A 20,635-nucleotide genomic window follows, 5' to 3' on the forward strand; every position below is an offset into this window, starting at 1 on the left:
TAACTTTTCTTCCATTCAATCAAGTCCAGTTCTCAGAGGCTGCCTCGATACGTCCCTGCAGTTTTTTTGGCAAGGCTTTTTTCAGAAGTGGTTTGCCATTGCCTGCTTCTTAGAGCTGAGAGGGAGTGATTGGCCCAAGATCACCCAGTTGGCTTTGTACCTAAAGCAGAACTAGAACTCATGGAGTTCTGGTTTCTAGCCTGGTGCCTTAACCACTGCACCAAACTGGCTCTCACTCATTGTTTATAACCTCAGATAAAATGATGATGACTTAGCTATATACCAGAGGTGGATTGCTCCTGATGTGGCCTGGTTCGGCCGAACCGGTAGTGGTAATCTGACCTGGGTCACAGAACCAGCAGCGACCAATGATGGCCATGCCCCCAAACTGGTTCCCCGGTTTCCATTGCCATTGCTGACATCCTTTTTATTAGCTTTTAATGGTCTTCACACATGCACAGAACCATATACAGCGAACCAGCCAGTAAAGCATGCGCGAAGCGAACTGGTACCGGTTTGTGTAGGAACCCATCCCTGCTATATACTAATGTGTTTTATCATACTTCTTTAAGCATGCCTTTTAAAAGTAAAAATATCCCATGCACTCCTAGCATGCATAGTGGATTCTCATTGCAGATTTTGCTAGGGCCCCAGGGCAAATTCTGTGGGGTTTTTTCCCAGAACCGAAAGAGTGAGTTTTGTTGCTGTGAATACTACAGAAGCTCCCTAATGCAATTTATCATAGACACATCCAAATGTTCCAAACAAATCTACTGGAACCTCCCAACTATCCTCGTGTCTAAATTCATACAATCATGTATAGAGCAATGCATGTTTCGTGTGTGCGCAAAGCAAACGTACCAACGCCGGTAGGAACCCACTCATGGTCTGATGCTATTCTATCTGCAGTGTCTTAATGGCAGGGGGCTTGGATTCTTCTCTAACACAAAAGGAATCAATGTACCTATGGTTAATGCTCAACTTGCTCTCTGGACATCTAGTTTTGCTCCATAATTTGGTGTTGAAATTAATTGAATTGGGGCTGATCATTTTCACAGAATCGTGAGAATAAAATAAGAGTATGTTCTAATGTGTGTAGCAGAATATACATATAATACATATGCTATGGTAAGATAAGCAAACAATAGGAAGAACACTAATATGCCTATCTCATTCTTTCATTTTGTTTTGTATATTGTATATTGAGGCATTACACAGGGAAGTACAAGGAAGTACAACATATTTTGAATATTTTGTTTTTGCACTTATTTACCGCACATCATATTTCTTATCGTTCCTTTAGATTTTCAGAGTGTGGGATATCCAGACGCTTTCATTGATGCAAGTATTCCATGATGTTCAAGGGGTACTCAGAGAGTCACAAATTTTTGCTATGGTATTTGATAATGCCCACGGAACACTTATTGCAGGTGGGTATGAGAAAAATATGTGGCTATTGATTATAAACAGGCTTGCTGATATCCTGGATCAGAACCAACAATATCTTTCTGATAATGGAAGGTAATATTTTAACCTTAAGATCAGTTTCTCCAACTGCTCTGCAGTCTTGAGAACTTAACTTCCCCAAATATTCTTCAAAACATTTTCAAGCCCTTCAAGGCAGTTTTCAGGCCCATGAACAATTGTTGAAGGAAATAATGGTAGAAAAACTAATTTGCATACTTGAAGTCTGTTCACTTAAGAGTGGATTTTGCCTAAAATTGTAGAAGATAGCAAGTATGTATGAAAAGTGATGCCTCCGTAATTTTATTTTAAATAGGAATATTTTATGATACAGGAAAATAATCCTTGAAATGAACTCTTGCTATCTGCATTTTCCACTTGATTTGCTACAGTTGTCTTCCAACAATGGACAAGTTTCTTAAAGCCATCACAAAACAACTGTATACCTTTACTCTTCAGTGAGATCCTGACAGAGTTTTTCACCACTTCACTTGAATCAAACAGAGACTCCACAAATGCATTGTTTCAATTTTGGAGAAAGGTGGAAGGCATATGGTGCCAAATTTGGACTGTATGGTGAATAGAGCATAACAGAGAGAGTGGCTTGTGTGGTGCGAGGCCTGGTGCTGCCATGTTGCAGCAAAAATTTCCTTCAGCACTTTTTATTATTGTTTCGAAGTTTTGAGATTTGCAATGTAGTGCTCTGAGTTGACAGTTGGGTCCATTTGAAAGAAATCATGTGAATAACATCTGAATCTCAAAAAACTGCCAATTTCTTTCTTCTAATCCTCCTCTTCCTCCATGTGAAGCTTTGTGATTATATTTTATGAACTGACATTTCATTTCTGGGTCATAGGCTTCCAGTTCATAAACAGTAGCAAAATAATCCATTCTTACAGCAAGACTCTGCTAACTGAAGTGAAATAACAGATGATAAATGATGCAGATTTTAGAATGCCAGTGCTTGGATTTGTTGGCAACTTGTAACATTGAAGGCATTATATTTCATTCAATTGTTTGTGTTTACCTGATCTTGCAATGCAGTTAATTGTTTACAGCGGAAACTTGTGCAAATGTTCAGAGAAATTGTTCAAAAGTATTAAAGTAACACTTTTTAGAAATCTGTTGTATAAATGAGGATGGGCTTTTGCGCACAGTTTGAGTCATCACATTTCAATTGTATTATTGGACATGAGGCATTAAAGAGTTATCAAGATATTTAACAGAAGTTTGGTGACTTTGCTATGAAGAAAGCAACATATGACAATTTGAAATTAGAAAAAGACATGTAAAAGGGACATTGAATGTATCAATATACCTACATTCAGAGGTGGGTTACTACCGATTTGCACCAGTTCGGGCAAACTGGTAGTAGCAATTGTGACTAGGTCGCTGAACCGGTAGAGATGGCAGGCTGGCCACGCCCCTAACCGGTTCCCTGGTTGCCCATGCCGTTGCCAGCATGGTTTTTTGTCATTTCATAATGTTCTGCACATGCACAGAACAATGTACAGATAACTGTGCATGCACAAGCAATGCATGGCGGGTGTGCACGCGAGTGAAGCGAACCAGCAGTAACATCAGCAGCAACCCACCCCTGCCTACACTGGAAGACAAAAAATATATATTTTAAAGACAAATAAAAGATACTTAAAACAGATAACAGAAGGTGATATTACTGAGGATGTTGCTTTCATGCCACGGAATGTAACTGAAGATTCAGGTGCTTATTGCTAATGCATCTATGGCAGATCAGGGAATTCATCAGAGGTATTTAGTCTGTCCCCAAAATATTGAAGTATACATGCTGTATACACAAGGCCCACAAGCCGGATCTGGCCACAGGGCTGCCCTGGAAACAGCGAAGGACTGGCCCACGGTGCCTCTGCCAGTGAAAATTGAGCTCGGCATCTCCTGCAACCCTTTGCCAACAAAAAGGGAGCTCAGGAGGGCCACTGACAGAGCACTCAGGCCATCACAGGTGCCCCTGACATAACTTAAGTCTAGCTGGCCATGCCCACCTGGCCCCTGAGGTCAAACACAACCCTGATGTGACCCTTAATGAAATTGATTTTGACACCCCTGCTGTAGACATTCCTGGGGACATCTAGTACATAAACAAGCAAGGCAACATTAAGACCATTCGGCCTTTACTTTGTAGATGTGATACTGGTATATCCTACATTTTCTCTTTATCTGGCAGTCCACATAACAGAAAAAACATCATTTTCTGGATGACCAGCTCAGCTATATTTGGTCAATGACTCATGAATGTAGTCAACATAGCTTGTATCCCATTTTCTATGCTTAAACTTGCATGCAGAGACAGAATTTCCACTTTTTGTATCCTAAAATATCTACATGCAAGGCTGAATTCTGCAGAGATTTATTGCCCAATCTGCTGTGAAACCTGACAATGCCATCTCATTCTCATAAAAAGATTTCTCCTGCACTATTTTCCTTCCTGCTGCTCTGAGACCTTTCAGAAATCCACTGGGATTCAGCCACTGTGTCATTGTCACATTCTATTGCATTAGCTGAACATGAGATGTTTTCCCTGCAGTTTGCAAGCCACAAGATTTCCCTTTTTAGCACTAAGGGCTTTGTATTATGATTCATAAAATAGGAAAAAAGCAAGTAGAACTGAGGCCTCCAGCCTGTCAAATATTCCCTGTCCTTGCTGTAGACTATAGACAAAAGAAAAAAATCATCTCTTAATTTTCATTTGCATAAGATTTAAGGGTTTGGTTTTTGAATGTGTGCATGAAACAAGTTTTTGGAAGAGTAAATGCAATATTGCAGTGCACGAAATTCTAGCAATAATTTAATTTGATCAGACATATAATACCTTCAAGCTGCCTACAGTAGCAAGAACATGCTTGAGGTCAGACTGGCATCAAAAATTTTCAATGAAAATGTAAGTATTTTCTAGATTTAATGCAATTCTGTAAATCCCAGGATCGGCAGTCATCGATATTTATCCTCTCACTCGGATGATCCAAGACACGAAACAAGTCCCCCAGTCCCATGAAAGGAGCATCAGTGTGCTGGTTTACAATAAAGTTTTTCACCAAGTTCTAAGTATCTGCTCTGAGTCTATTGTAAAGGTGAGTATAAGTCTTATGAGCCTTACAGTTGTAAAACAAAAGAAAAATTTTTCCCCGTTTGGACAAATACATAAACTAGGGTATTCTTACCACGCGCACATGCAATTTTAAATGCCATTTTGGAACTTGTCTTTCCCAGAGATGGGTGAAGCGGGATGAATAAATTACTTCATTTCTTTCATTTGGGGAAAACAGTTGAACTGCAAGCCCAAAGGAATTACTGAATTTTCTATTAAATCAAGGAGAAATTGGAATACTTTTCAGTATTCCTTTCTCAAACTCAATCAATTCCTCTCATTCTTCTAGTTTAAGACTTAGTACATACATTTTTTTAAAAAAGTAATACCTGTTCAAGTTATTTTTGGAATCCCTTGTAGTTAGCCTGCTGAATTGTGTATAATCTGTTTTATTTTTAGGTCTGGGAATTGGAAACAGGACAGCTAATATACCAGATTGAAGATGCTCATGGGCCAGGAGTTGAGTTGACATGTGCAGCAGTTGATAAAAATGGATTTCATCTTGCTACTGGAGCATGTGATGGTAGCGACATAATTAGTCCCTAAAATAACCCTTTAAAGATAATTTGCTGTATTTTTCAAGGAGCCATAAAGCTAGTTCAGTAAATCATGCTTTCTGTGCTCCATAGTGACATCATAAGCGTATGTATAATCTTTATTGTCATTGTACTTAAATACAACGATATTGGTTTTAACCTCACTGGTGCAAAATTATAACAGAAACGAAAAAAGAAAGAAAAAGAAAAAAACTAGCGTGTGCATGGAGAGATTGTGGTTGTATTTAAAAGTCTGACAGCCCAAGGATAGAAACTATCTTTAAACCTGTTTGCTCGGCTGGCTATACTTTGATGTCTTCTGCCTGATGGTAGAAGTGCAAAGAGACACTGACCAGGGTGTGAATCATCTCTGAGTATCTTCCTTACTCTGCTAAAGCAGCGAGATCTGGCGATGTCATCCAGTGGTGTCAGAGGGCAACCAATGGTTTCTTCTGCCGAATTGATCACTCTCTGTAGTGCCTTTCTATCCGCAGCTGTTAAACCAGCACACCATACTGTAATACTTTATATTACATCTATAGTCATTCAAGCTTTTTATGGCTGCTTTCTTCAGAACTGGGATAATTGTGGCTGCTTTCAAGCATGATGGGACTCTAGCCTGTTGCAGGGAGAGGTTTAAAATCCTTGTCAGGACCCCTGTTAATTGGTCGGCACAGGTTTTTACCACTTTCCCCAACACCCCGTCTGGACCTGCAGCTTTGTTGGGATTTACAGCCTTCAGCTCAGCTCTCACTTGATGTTCATCCAGGGTGAGTGGCTGGAGGTCAGAGGGCCTTTGGGCTAGAGCTACAGAGACTGATCTTTTTGACCTCAAAGTGGCTGAAGAAGTTATTTAGCTCCTCTACTAGCAGGGCATTAACATTGGCTATTTTTTTCGTGTTGCCCCTATACTTAGATGTTGTAGCTCCTGCCACACCTGTCTTGAGTTATTATTTTCCAGATACTTCTCTACCTTTTGTTTGTATTTCTGTTTAGCCGCCTTAATGCCTCTTCTCAAGTTTGCCCTGGCTTCATTGTATTTGTCTTCGTTTCCTGCCTTGAAGGTGGAGTTTTGGGCTCTCAGAAGTGATTGTACCTCTGCTGACATTCAGCAGAGGTTACTGTAAACTCTGATGCGCTTATTCACTGTTACATTGTCTGTGCATGTTTTAATGTATGAGAGTACAGTGTCAGTGAATTCTTGCAGCTCCAAATGTTCAAATATACCCCACTTGGTAGTCTCAAAGCAGTCCTGCAACTGGTAGAGTGCTCTCTGGCCAGATTTTGACAATTTTCAAGACTGGTCACATCCTTTTCTAAGGGGGATATACTTTGGGCACAGTAGCAGAGAGATGTGGTCAGACGTACCCAGATGGGAGAGGGGGATTGCTCTATATGCCTGTCTTAAGTTTGAGTACATATGGTCTAGAGCCGTGATGGCGAACCTATGGCATGCGCGCGCTGGCCAGCTGAGTTCACCTTTTTAAAAGCTATTTTTCGCCTTCCCCAGGCTCCAGAGGCTTTATAGGAGCCTGGGAGGGCAAAAAGAGCCTCCCCCCCCCCCCCGGAGGCTTCAGGGACCATCCCTGAAGCCTTCGGAACGCTTAAAACCACCCTCCGAGCAAACCGGAAGTGACTTCCGGGTTGCTCGGAGGGTCGCTTTAAGCGTTCCGAAGGCTTCAGGGACCCTCCAAGGCTTCCCTGATGCCTTTGGAACGCTTAAAACGACCCTCCGAACAACCCAGAAGTCACTTCTGGTTTGCTCGGAGGGTGGTTTTAAGCGCTCCGAAGGCTTCAGGGACCATCCGAGGCTTCCCTGATGCCTTCGGAATGCTTAAAACGACCCTCCGAGCAACCCGGAAGTCACTTCCGGTTTGCTCGGAGGGTGGTTTTAAGTGCTCCGAAGGCTTCAGGGAAGCCTCCGGACGGTCCCTGAAGCCTCCGGAGGGCCTCCGGGGGGTCGGGGGAGGCTCATTTCGCCCTCCCCAGGCTCCTATAAAGCCCCTGGAGCCTGGGGAAGGCAAAAAAACATGTAAAAATGGGGGTGTCGCGCGTTGTGCGTGCATGCGCACTGGGGGGTGTCGCGCGTTGCATTATGGGTGCGGCACGCCCGCACTCGACCCCCCTGCGCTCCCCCCACTTGTGGCACGCGAGCCAAAAAAGGTTCGCCATCACTGGTCTAGAGTATTCTTACCTCTGGTGCTACACTGCACATACTGCACAAACTTAGGGAGAACAGACTTTAGACTGGCTTGATTAAAATCCCCAGCCACGATAAAAGTGCCCTCAGGATAAGTTTGCTGCTGCCGCTCGATGGTGTCATGTAACTTAGAGAGTGCTGCGCTAACATTTGCATCAGGTGGAATATAGACAGCAGTGATAACAGAAATCTCTCTAGGTAAATAAAATGGCCGACAAATGACAGTTAAGAATTCTACATCTGCAGAACAGTGAGTGTAAGCAACTCTACTGTTAGTACACCAGTTATTATGTGTGTAAATACAAAGTCCTCCACCTTTGCTTTTACCAGAGCTGCTGTTTCTGTCAAAGTGGTGTGTGGTGCGGTTAGTTAGCTCCACTGATGCATCCAGTACAAGTGGATGAAGCCAGGTCTCTCTGATGATCATCACACAGCAGTCACGAATGAGCTTATTCGCTGCCATCCATAGCTCTAGTTCATCAGTTTTGTGGACAAAGGATCTAGAGTTGGTTAGAAAAATGCTTCATAATGCTGGTCTGTGAGGCTGCTTCCGTAACCGAAGTAGCAAACCAGCTCTGCATCCCCCCCTTCTGCTTTTGCTCCACCACCTCCTAGGCCCAACAGCGATCCATGGAGAGCCTGGCAGTCTTACTATGTCACTCGGTATATTATGAGACTGCTGGAAGTCGCTGGTAATATCTAGTCGACTAGAAGATCCAATCTTTAATAACTCCCTGCGAGTACCGACTAGTTTTTGCCTAACTCTTCTGTGGCACCAGGAGCTCAAAACCGCAGCATCTGAGCACGCCGCCATATTAGGGGGAAAGAAAGATCAATTGAGAATTCTTTTGGTCTTATAACATTGTCTGTGCACCATTTACAGTAGTGACAAATATCCCTTAGCAAAGCGTTAGAGAATAGACTTTTCACACAATCGGTCTGTATTGTTCTACATGTATTTCAAATAGTTAAGGGCAAACTTTGTAGTCAGTAGCACACAGCTATTTGTTATTTCTATGAAGAGTGACATTCCTTCTGTTTTATTACACATTTAGGGACTGTGAAATTATGGGATTTTGGAAGTGGTCAGGTACTTAAAATATTGCCCTTGGGCAGGGAAATCACGGTCAACGAACATTGGCTGATGCAGATGGTCTACCTGAAAGCCAGTGAGAGTAAGCATGTGGTCCTGGTCTTGGAGTACAGTGGGCTGATCAAAATTGTTCAGGTTTGAGCTTTGATTGTTACATCTTCTATTTCATTTGCTTAACTTTGTTCTCAATTTCAAAAGTCAAGGAACCCTGTCTCTCTTAACTATGGCTTTTCCACATTTGTTAGGATTTTAACTCCCTATGACCAAGTTTGCTATTATGTTAGCTGTAATCCCAACATAGCAAGACAGTCCCAAATTAGAGAATCTCTGTAGGGCTCAGTTATCAGCATTGTGAAATACTTCCTCTCAAGTATTTACATCTTGATATTCCAAATACATTTGTGCAGAATTACAGCTTTAATATATCAAAGATTGTCCCCCTTCAAACAATTAAGGTAGAATTAAATTTCCACAAATCTAACAAATAAATGGTTTACATATTTATTCTATTTTTCTTTATTGATTATATCCTGTTTATGAATTCTGTTCTAATCCTCTTAATCCCATCAAGAATTTTCTCATCTCTATTACAGGTAGTCCTTGGTTAACGATCATTCATTCAGCAACTGGTAGCACTGAACAAGAAGTTACAGTAGGACTGAATAAGGAGACCTATGGTTCATGTGTCATGTGATCATGATTTAGGCATTTGGCAGCTTGTTGACACTTATGAAAATTGCAGCATCCTGCAGTCACTGTTCATCATTTGCGACCTTCTCTGTCAACTTCCAACAAGCACAGTCAATAGGGAAGCCAGCAAGAGATTGCACATGTTGTCATGCTTAATGACCAAGCAGTATTTGTTTAGCAACCACAACTAGAAATTCAATTCTGAATCAACATGACAATATGACATTGAACTCACCATGTAGCACCGAATTCCTGGTCCCAATTACCACAATTAGCCAAAGACTTCCTATATCTATTTAAATATTCATATTCATATATATTATTTACCCCTATATATTCATATATATTATTTACTATATATTATAGACCCCTGGTATGCCCAAATATATATATATTTGTTTGTTTTCATAGATTTTAATGGGTGTAGGTATGCTGGTCTTGTGGTATTCGGGTCTTTTCACAATCTGAATCATATATATATATGTGTGTGTGTGTGTTTGTGTTACAACCCCTGGTATGCCCAAAAATTAGCTGATAAAAGGAGGAGAGCCTGTGGTGTAGTGACTAACAAATCTGCCTAATATGTAACACATCCCAGGTTCAAATCCCACAACCATCCTCATTAACTTATAATCATATAAAATACATTCTAAGCTAATAAATCATTAAATACTAGCACAAAACTTCTAAAATGCCCTCTAAATGGCCTGGATTGAAAAAAAATACCTTAAGCTTCTGTCAGCTGCCACTACATGCTTGCCTTTTGCTATCGCTCAGTGCCAGGCCGCCTTGAACTCTAGGGGACTGGATGGGAGAGGGGAGGATTCTAGGAAAATGAAAAGTTCATTTCCTGCCTATTTAGGGGGTTGTCTTTCTAGTCCTAGAAGACCTCCAAGGTCCCTTCCAACTCTGCTATTGTATTATACTGTATCTCCCTGAAACATGGTTTTAAGGTCGGCTGGCTGAGAGTACAGCCGCATACCAACCCACACTTGAAGCAACCCTTCTGAAAACATATTTGAATTTGATTGGGCATTGGGAAAGCCAGCGTGGGGCGGTACCTAAGGGAAGGGAAGTTGGACCTGAGGTTTTTGGCATGTGAATTTCAGTTCTGGCTTTGCACTATTGTATTTCACTTGACCGCTAGGAAACTATACCTTTCTCAACAAATGGAATTAAGGATCATTCTTAAGGCTAAAACTGAGGCAGGTCTGACAGCTCCCTTTTAAAATACAACAATTCAGTCTTAACTCGCTCAAACCTCAAGAGAAAGATAATCCCTATACATTCTTAGTGTGGATATACCATGCTGGAGCCTCTGAAATAATGTATCGAGAAGATGCACAATTATTTTCAGTTCCTAATAATTTTTTTTAATAAGGGCATGCTAAATGTACCTAAATCCTCATGTGGCTGCCCATTGAATGAGAATGCAAAACGTTTCCTAGGTATTATGACTAGTATTTTTATTGGGAATTATCTTTTTAATCATCTAATTTAGGCTTTTTAGAAGAGACTCTAAAAACATGTTTTTCACCAGATGTTTACTTCAGTCATTTGTCCTGAAGACATTATGTTAGAGTTGATTTAATTAATTATGCCTCAAAAGCTTGTTGAGCCCAGAACTGCCTCTTGGATTGCATCCCCTTACATTTCTAATCAATGCGGCATTCAGTTTCTGACATACTGCTGGCTGATCATAACTATTTGTGCTGACTGGAAACTTAAAGCCTTTGTTAATGATAGCAATGTGTTGTGCAGCCCTCAAACTCATCTCAGTTTTAAAACTATTGAAGTATTCTACATAAATGATTACTTTGAAATGAATCTACCCAAAGGTAACTCTGTGTGAAATGCCCAGATGTGAATGTCAACCAGTAGTATAACCGTTCATAGCATTTACTGCTAATCTTGGACAAATGTATATACAATACAATACAATAGTAGAGTTGGAAGGGACCTTGGAGGTCTTCTAGTCCAACCCCCTGCCTAGGCAGGAAACCCTATACCATTTCAGACAAATAGCTATCCAACATCTTCTTAAAGACTTCCAGTGTTGGGGCATTCACAACTTCTGGAGACAAGCTGTTCCACTGATTAATTGTTCTAACTGTCAGGAAATTTCTCCTCAGATCTAAGTTGCTTCTCTCCTTGATTAGTTTCCACCCATTGCTTCTTGTTCTACCCTCAGGTGCCTTGGAGAATAGTTCTATAATATAATATAATATGCAAAGTAATTTACAAAGCTAGAATTTTTTTACCAGATTGATTGTCAATTAATCTTCAACTCTTTATTCAATTAGGCTAATCAAGGTGAAGTTTACATGTCCATAACTTGGGAACTTCCTGAAGCTGTGTCATTTGCTTTACAAGGCTATCCACTCATTTCCCTAAAACTGTCTCCCAATGTCAAAAAAAATAATGATTTTTTCCCAGACGTTCAACTACTGCTTGATCCAGATCTCACAAACACAAATGTAGAGGTGAGGAGCTATTGTATTTCTAGATATGTTCTAGAAAACACGAAGAAAGAGAAAATAATTCTGAGAAAGTTATTTGTGTCTGAGGTCCACAGCAAAAGTAAGCAGTCAAAAAATGATTTTTTTTTTTTTGCTTTCTATAAGTTCATCTGGATATTGACAAAGATTATTGGAAGGAATTGTGAAGCACTTGGTTGCTTTTCTCTGTGTTGTTTGTCTTTGATTGTCCATCTGTTCTGGTCAGCTATTCTTTCCCAATCAATGTCCTTCAGTTGCTTTACTTTGTGTATTTTTCAGCTACCTCCTAAGATTGAAGTGAAGTGCTTTGATTTGTTAAAAGTAGAAGGTTACACTTTGTTAGCTACTGCAAGTGCAAATGGTTCTATCATCATGTGGGATTTTGAAACTGCCACAGCCAGACATATGTAAGTAAAACACTTTATCATATAATGGATGTGGAGAGGCAGTGCTAATGTCCAGTTATCCAAGATAAATGATGTTTTAATGTCCAGTCTCATAACAGTTCCCAATGTGAGAAAAGGAGAAATAGAAATATTAAAGTAAGAATAAGCTACTGGAACTCAGAGACAAATCTGAAGATTAATTATTGGTAAATCCCCCTAAATCTTGTTCATAATGACATGCTTAGTTGAGTCATAGGTGAAGCTATGGTATCATCCAGTCAACAAAAACTAATCAGTGGTTTTAGACAAAACAGCCCAGGGTTGACTTGGGTTTAGCTCTCTTTCCAAAATCAACCATATTTTGAAAAGAGAAAAACATTTACATATTTTTTTTTTACATTCTATCTCTGGTTTGGAAACAAACTAGACTAATCACACAAAAGAGGACTGATCTAGGAATTCCCTCTCCTTATTAATGTACTTTTAATACTAGTCCCATCTGTGCATATGAGGTGGGAGTGAAAAAGAAGCAGGAAAAGGAGATAAAAATTTCCCAGCTCTCTCTGCTACTGCTGCTGATCTTCACTGGGCCACCATAGATTTTTTTTTTTTTACAATCAAGAAGTGGCAGGAAGCTATAGATTCCCAAAGAGATTTTCAAATGTGCTTTTCCCTCTTTGACTGAGGCAACCCTGGAAGCATCCAGGACTAAGTAATTTCTCTAAGATAATCAGCCATTTTGTGTCAACACAGCTTCACCAACTGTCCTTCAGGCCTGGAGTTAGGAGACATTCTTCAGCTGTCTCTCCCCCCCTCCCCCTCCCCCAGTGTGAGTGGTAAAAATGGATTGCCAGAAGTGAAGATCTCAATTATTGTCTCCTGTGCATAACCTGAGTCACAGACAAATGACATTGAATGGATGAGATGCATAGAAGAGGGAACTTTAGCTCAGTAAAGGGCAGTGCGGTTCAGCAATCTATTTGCCTCCATCCAGGCTTTATTCACTTGGGCAGAGCACTGTGCCAATTATCTTGTTCTTGCTTGTTCAGAAGGGTGGGGGGAGAGAATGTTGGTTAGTTTTGCTGCAGTATAAGAAATAGCTGTGTTTGCCATCTCCAAGAGTTTCAGTGGAATTGTTCTCTTGAGCATATTTTAAAATTCTGTACTAAAGGCAGAAGAAATAACTTTGGCTTTCTGTATCCTATTTAGCTGAACTTCAAAACCGTTTCCCCTGCAACCACGGTTCCTGTAAATAATTTCTTTGCTGCTTCATTCTTCTCTCCTTCAAAGAATATTTATACAAAGAATGGATCCCAGACCATGCCCTTATTTTTTCACCAGTTTTGCTTTTAATCTACTTCATGTTGAAAGTCTCTTGGAAATGCTAATTGAGATTGCTTCCCTCCTACTAAAATGGATGAATAATTCTTATCCACTGGCTAAGAGAGCAAAGCTTCAAAAGAGAGATAAATTGATGGGCCCAAAAGCAAATGTCTTCTTTTGAAAACCAGTCCCAAAAGATAGTTGAGTGTGTGGGTGGGTGTTTTTAAGTCAGAAGAGCTTGTTCTTAGAATTATGGGATTTTAAGCAGCATAAAAAAGTTATCCCGAGCACAAGCAAGATTTTTGCAGAAGTAGGTATTTGTCATTTAGGCAAATTTTATTGAATTCACTAAAGGTCTATGTATTATTGAAAAGCTAAATTTGGAGTTTTAGTAGTATAAAGAATGAATTCACTTAGTTTTAATTGGAGATTTTCAACCTGGGGGAATTCTATAATGCAGTGTCGTGCGGTGACGTTTATGACTGGTGAGGCTGGTGACGTCATCAAACCACGTGGTTGCTCCGATCGCAGGGGCGCAGCCCAAACGGACAAATTTCTTCAGCTCCAGCCTCAATCAGCACAGCCGCGGTCCCCTTCATCTTGCCTCAGGAAGGAGGGGAATGGGACCACGTGTGCAGGGGAAGGGGATTGCGGCTCTGCTAATCTGAGGCTGTGCGCTGAGGAGCCGCCTGCACACGTGGTCCCATTCCCCTTGCAAGGATCCCGGGCTCGCCCAATGCAAAAAATGCCTGGGTACCGTGTTTCCCCGAAAATACAACCTGTCCTGCGCTCACTGACCTAGCGTTATCCCGAAAGCGCCAAGTTACAGGAGCAGGGGGTGGGGGGAGCGCTCACGTTGCTTGCCGCCTTCGGTATACCGCTAGGTTGGGGAGTGGCATTCTGTCCGGCCAGAGGGGAGAGTTGCCGGGAAACTCCCCAGCCAGGAAAAGCGCCATTCACTGACCTCAGCAGCCGCCCCGCAAATCCCCTCTCCAGCCGGGAAAAGCGCCATTCACTGACCTCAGCAGCCGCCCCGCAAATCCCCTCTCCAGCCGGGAAAAGCGCCATTCACTGACCTCAGCAGCCGCCCCGCAAATCCCCTCTCCAGCCGGGAAAAGCGCCATTCACTGACCTCAGCAGCCGCCCCGCAAATCCCCTCTCCAGCCGGGAAAAGCGCCATTCACTGACCTCAGCAGCCGCCCCGCAAATCCCCTCTCCAGCCGGGAAAAGCGCCATTCACTGACCTCAGCAGCCGCCCCGCAAATCCCCTCTCCAGCCGGGAAAAGCGCCATTCACTGACCTCAGCAGCCGCCCCGCAAATCCCCTCTCCAGCCGGGAAAAGCACCATTCACTGACCTCAGCAGCCGCCCCGCAAATCCCCTCTCCAGCCGGGAAAAGCGCCATTCACTGACCTCAGCAGCCGCCCCGCAAATCCCCTCTCCAGCCGGGAAAAGCGCCATTCACTGACCTCAGCAGCCGCCCCGCAAATCCCCTCTCCAGCCGGGAAAAGCGCCATTCACTGACCTCAGCAGCCGCCCCGCAAATCCCCTCTCCAGCCGGGAAAAGCGCCATTCACTGACCTCAGCAGCCGCCCCGCAAATCCCCTCTCCAGCCGGGAAAAGCGCCATTCACCAAGCCCTTGCGCAGCTGTCCCAGGCGACCGCTGCTGGCTGCTGCTGCCCGCCGCCGCCCCGCTCCGCTCCGTGCATAACTTCCAAACTCCAAAACTTCCAGCATCGGCCGCTCTAGGAGTGCTCTCTATGGTGGGCCGGCTGCTGGACAGAGAGTTTTCCGGACAGTCTTCCAGCAGCCGGCCCACCATAGAGAGCACTCCTAGAGCGGGCGATGCTGGAAGTTTTGGAGTTTGGAAGTTATGCACGGAGCGGAGCGGCGGGGCGGCGGGCGGCGGCGGGCAGCAGCAGCCAGCGGCGGTCGCCTGGGAGAGCTGCGCAAGGGCTTGGTGAATGGCGCTTTTCCCGGCTGGAGAGGGGCTTTGCCGGGCGGCTGCTCAGGTCAGTGAATGGCGCTTTTCCCGGCTAGAGAGGGGATTTTCCGGGCGGCTGCTCGTGAGCATAGTTACCTCATGGCTACTTCGCCCCTGTGGCTGTGCCCGGCTCTTCGGGAGCCAGTTCACAAGAGAGCAGTCGCCCGGCAACTCTCCCCTCTGGCCGGACAGAACGCCACTCCCCAACCTAGCGGTATATTGAAGGCGGCAAGCAACGTGAGCGCTCCCCCCACCCCCGGCTCCTGTAACTTGGTGCTTTCGGGATAACGCTAGGTCAGTGAGCGCAGGACAGGTTGTATTTTCGGGGAAACATGGTACCTAGGCATTTTTTGCATTGGGCGAGCCTGTGATCCTTGCAAGGGAAATGGGACCACATGTGCAGGAGGCTCCTCAGCACACAGCCTCAGATTAGCAGAGCCGCGATCCCCTTCCCCTGCACACGTGGTCCCATTCCCCTCCTTCCTGAGGCAAGATGAAGGGGACCGCGGCTGCGCTGATTGAGGCTGGAGCTGAGGAGCCTCCTGCACACGTGGTCCCATTCCCCTTGCAAGGGTCCTGGGCTCGCCCGATGTAAAAAATGGCGAGATCGGCACACTTGGGGCTGCTGCTGAGATGTCCAGGGAGGCTAAACCAAGCCGCGCGCCTCTCCCAGCCACTTTCACGGCTTCCTGGAGTAATTTTTTTTATTTTCATGACGAGAGTGGTGAGGCTCCGCCTCCCCTGCCTCCCCTGACTGCACGTCACTGCTATAATGGCAGTTTATGATTTTTTGAGATGAGACAATTATTTGCACTATCATTTTGAAACCATGAATTATGAAACCAACTTACAAAGTTTTTAAACTGTATTATTTTGGCCATACTTTGAGGGAGGAAAGATGTACTATTTAACAATATATCTAACAAATGTGGAAAAAACTACAGACAAAGTATCTTCATTTTCAGGTTTAAAACTCGGAAAGCTATTCCTGCAGCTAGACCTGGATTACTTAAAATCAACTGCTTACTATTTCTGTATCGAGAGATTATCACTGAGACGTAAGTCAATTCTTTATGAAACATGTATACATTATGGTAGCTGGGCTAAGAAGCTGTACTATTTTTCCTTTCGATAAAGTAGGGCGAGGGGAAACTACCGTATTTTTCGGAGTATAAGATGCACCTTTTCCCCTCAAAAAAGAGGGTGAAAATCGGGGTGCCTCTTATACATTGAATACAGAATTTTTGGCCTCCCGAAACTCTGCCCCCTTTGCAAAAATGGCCGTGCATAGCCTTTAGGAGACTTTCAGGGTGTTCCTGAGGGCTGGGGAGAACAAAAATGAGCAAAAAAACCCGGCCATTTTGCCTTTCCCCCCCCCAGCCCCCAGGAGCACTCTGGAAGCCTTCTAAAGGCTATGCATGCCCTTTTTTGATAAAAAATGGGCTCATTTTTGCAACATTTGCCCGTTTTTTGCTCGTTTTGGGCCCAGGAGCACTCTACAAGCCTCCTAAAGGCTATGCATGCCCGCTTTTCAAAAAATGGGCTATTTTGGGGAGGTCTGCAGAGTGCAAAACCTTTTGTTAAATTTGCCTCTTCAAAATCTTGGTGCGTCTTATACACCGGTACGTCTTATTACTCTGAAAAATACGGTATATTAGTCACATTCTGTTAAATTCCTAGTTATCTGAAGTTGTTTTGTAGACCTAAGAGAGTGTAGACATTTCTATATTCCTTTGTTTCTTGAGCATTGCTTCTTGTAACAAGAATTAGTAGGCAGACTATGATATTGGATAGCCAAATTGGATCCCCATAAATCAGTTCCAATTTTCACTATTAATGGCCACTGCTTGTTAAGGGAAAATGTTACTCGGCATGTTGTTACATGGAATGGAACAACTTGCCATGGCCAACTGATCATGGCCAACTGGCCACGAGACAACTTGCCACAGGACAGTTCAATGAATATAAAAGTTAAATTAATTTCAATGGAACTGTGGTCAATAATAATAAAAGAAAGTCAATCCAGAAATACAAGTTACAAAAATTTCAATGAAAATATGGTCACCAATAATAAAAGTAACTAAATGAAACGATTAATAACAGTTGTCCTATGGCAAAGTTGGCTGTGGTGAGTTGTCCTAGACCCATCCTTATATGCATATGCATGGACCTCTCATACTATTTCTTCTTGACATTAGCAGTGTTAATTCAGAGTGCAAAAAAGGACTAAAAACAGTAAGCCAGAAAATTTAAAATTATTAGGTTAAAAGACAAATAAAACTAGCCCAAACTAGTTTCATACAAATCACTGAATTTCTCCATACTTTCTATCCTTGCAAACCATGTGCATACTTCCATTCATACAGTGTCTTCTCATGGCTTTCTCTTTCAGGATTTTATGAACTTTATCCAGTGATAACAGTCTCCCTCTTGATTAGTCAAGCGATTCACTCTTTCTTTTTAGATTTGTTTTTCAATTTAAGTCTTCTTAATTCTCTTTACATCAGGGATGTCACTCGATTTCATTGAGGGCCACATCAGGGTTATGTTTGACCTTGGGGGGATGGGAGGGAGTGGCCAGGAGGGGATGGCCAGGGTGTGCATGGCCAGATTGATGTCACCCATGTCTGGGGCACCTATGGTGGCCAGGGCAGGAGGCCCCAAGGCTCCGTTTTTGGCTGGGAAAGCCTTCTGTAGCACTCTGCCAGTGAAAAAGGGTGTGGCCTCCCTAAACTCCATTTTCACTGGCAGAGGGCTGCAGGAAGCCATCACAGCTGAAAACGGAGCCCTGGGAGATGTGCACATCCTCCCCCGAGCTCCATTTTATCTGGCACAGGCACTGTGGGCCAGTACTTTGCTGTTTCCAAGGCAGCCCTGCTGCCAGATCTAAGCACTCCGTGGGCCAGATCTGGCCAGTGGGCCTTGAGTTTGACACCCTGCTCTACATGATCAAATCACTCCAACAAATTCTTACATACTTGTCAGTTATTCTTATGTTTCACTCAGATTCATTCAGCACCCATTCATTATTGTTTTACCACCCACACATCTTTGACTGCATTTCAGTTTAACTTTTGTTTCTTCTAACATACCCAATTTTTCATTCCATGTCAAAGTGGGCAGAAGTATATTCTTATAAACAGCTACTTTTTTTGAAAAACATCCAGTTTGTTAAAAACATACATTCCCTATTACTTTTCTACCAGCATTTCCATATCTTAAAATTTCTACATCCATTTTCCTATTTTTAGGAAACACTCTACTAAGTTCACAAACTCATTTATTGGCTCCAGTGTTTCAAATTTATACTTAACTTAAAGTAGCTCATTACATTTTCTCTCTCAGACAAAATTACCTTGGTCTTTGATGCATTAGTTTTCTGATATATATTCCTTTGGTATCATATAATCTGCCTAACATTCATTACAAATAATTTCCCAGGCTCTCAGCAAACAACATGGTATTATACGTATATAAAAACATATGAATGTTTATCTCCATGACCAACACAGTTCTAAAGTTCAATAAGCATTCTTTATACAGTTATGTATAAATCTCAGTGAAAGAGACAACACCTCTCTATCTTATTCCCCATTCAGTATTGAACCATTCTCTTAAATATACAGTAAATCACAATATACAATCAATTTTATCTCATGTTCACTCTTTCATCAATTATTGGCTAAAGAACAAAACCATTCTGCAAATCCTATGACAGACATGAACCTGCACAACAAATCTAAGCTTTTGTTGACATTTTACATCCTTTCTATCTACCATCAAACACCTTTCCTGTTTAATTTACAGTCCAGATATACGCGTCTGAGATTGTCACTTGTATTACTCAAATTCTGAATGATTAAAATAATAACTTCCATTCCCCTTTCACCCCAAATATTTGCTGTTTTATACTGATTAAAACCCACCATTCTGACTTTAGAACAAACCTTTGTGGTAGGCTTATTGGGAGAAAAGCAAAAAACAACAACAACAACCAAAGTAGACTATACAATGGTTAATACGTTCTTAAGAATATTCTCGGGGGGGGGGGCAAAGTCACGATGACACGATGTGTGATCTCAATGCTCTGAGATCGCAATCAACACTTTTGCCACTGGGGGGGTCCAAACGGATCTAAACTGTCCCGAAGAGACAGTGAACAGGAAGAATACGTCTTGCTGAACTCGGGGATATCGCAAAATCCCCGAAAGAAGCAAGAGAAATTTCTTCAAGTCGGTGACAAAAAATCCAGCCAAGGCTGATGAAGTCGGGGCGGCCGCAAAACGGAAGGAATGGAAAGTGAAAGTGTTTCCAGCTGGTGAGGAATCTTCATTGTTTTAAAAGAGAGATTGCCTATAAAAACTTAAAAATTGATTTAAATTGAAGAATAGAAGAATCAAGCGGCGAAATTAAACTTGCAACAGTTCTGGACAGTGGCTATCCCATTTTTTATATGCTATCTTCATGGAAGGAATCTTTACAAGTTTTTTAAAATGGACGGATTAGGTCTTCTTTTTCTATCTTTTTTTTCTGTGACTCTCTGTGGTTTATAGACCAAAGCTTTCCTCTTTCATCGTTGTATTTTTTTAAAAATTCATTTAAAGACTGGACCTCTTTTTCTAATTTGAAATATAAAACAGATATAAAAAACATATATTTTAAAAGCGCTATGTGTTGAGAAGTTTTGTTGATTGGAGCTTTGTGTATTCAAGCGGAACTTTTCTCTTTCTTCACGGTTTGTTTTGACGGCTCGTTACAGAGCGATAGGGGTAAGACAAATGTCCATTTGAAGCGTGTTTTCAACCAGAGAAGGGGGGGGGAACGGCTTTTGTAAATCCATGTTTTAACTTAAAAAAACCTTCCAAGCGAGAGCACTTTTTTAAGATGGCAGAATGTCAAGAAAATAGAGAGATTGTAAGCTTGCAGACAATATTTTCAGAATTACTAAAACTAACAAACACATATGAGAGAATTGAACAGAAACTGGAATATTCGGAACAGCTGACAGAAAAAAATGTGATGGAAAATTTGATGATGTTCACCAAATGCAAAATGAGGGGATTAAAATCCAAAGAATTAAAGTGGAAAACGAATATAAAGCGATTAAACTTGCTGACATCTATGGTAATTGGTTTGTTTTTGAAAATGCAAAGAATGGAATATTGAAAGAGGAAATAAATGGAGAGGAAACCAATTTTAAAGGGCAAGATATAGAAGAAGAAGAAAAAAGTAAAGAATTTATGGACTATAAAACTTTATCAACGAAAATATGGTAACACTGCTGACAAAGACAAGCAGAATAAAGAAGCAGAAAGAGGGCATCAGGATTATATGAGA

The 20,635-nt window shown here is 42.1% G+C and overlaps 1 protein-coding gene across 1 annotated transcript in view; it reads left to right on the top strand.

Annotated features, from left to right (window-relative positions):
• WDR64 (WD repeat domain 64) overlaps window positions 1–20,635 on the top strand; it is a gene marked incomplete at its 3' end in the record, with an annotated part of 82,749 nt that overhangs the window by 28,414 nt on the left and 33,700 nt on the right. The window contains exons 12-18 of the mRNA XM_081943924.1: window positions 1,304–1,430; window positions 4,423–4,571; window positions 4,988–5,111; window positions 8,380–8,552; window positions 11,411–11,590; window positions 11,885–12,012; window positions 16,264–16,356. Of these exons, the coding sequence (XP_081800050.1) occupies window positions 1,304–1,430; window positions 4,423–4,571; window positions 4,988–5,111; window positions 8,380–8,552; window positions 11,411–11,590; window positions 11,885–12,012; window positions 16,264–16,356 (974 nt within the window). The remainder of the gene's footprint in view (window positions 1–1,303; window positions 1,431–4,422; window positions 4,572–4,987; window positions 5,112–8,379; window positions 8,553–11,410; window positions 11,591–11,884; window positions 12,013–16,263; window positions 16,357–20,635) is intronic.

Source organism: Natrix helvetica (assembly GCF_964273705.1).
Source record: "Natrix helvetica genome assembly, chromosome: 2".
NCBI lineage: Eukaryota > Metazoa > Chordata > Lepidosauria > Squamata > Natricidae > Natrix > Natrix helvetica.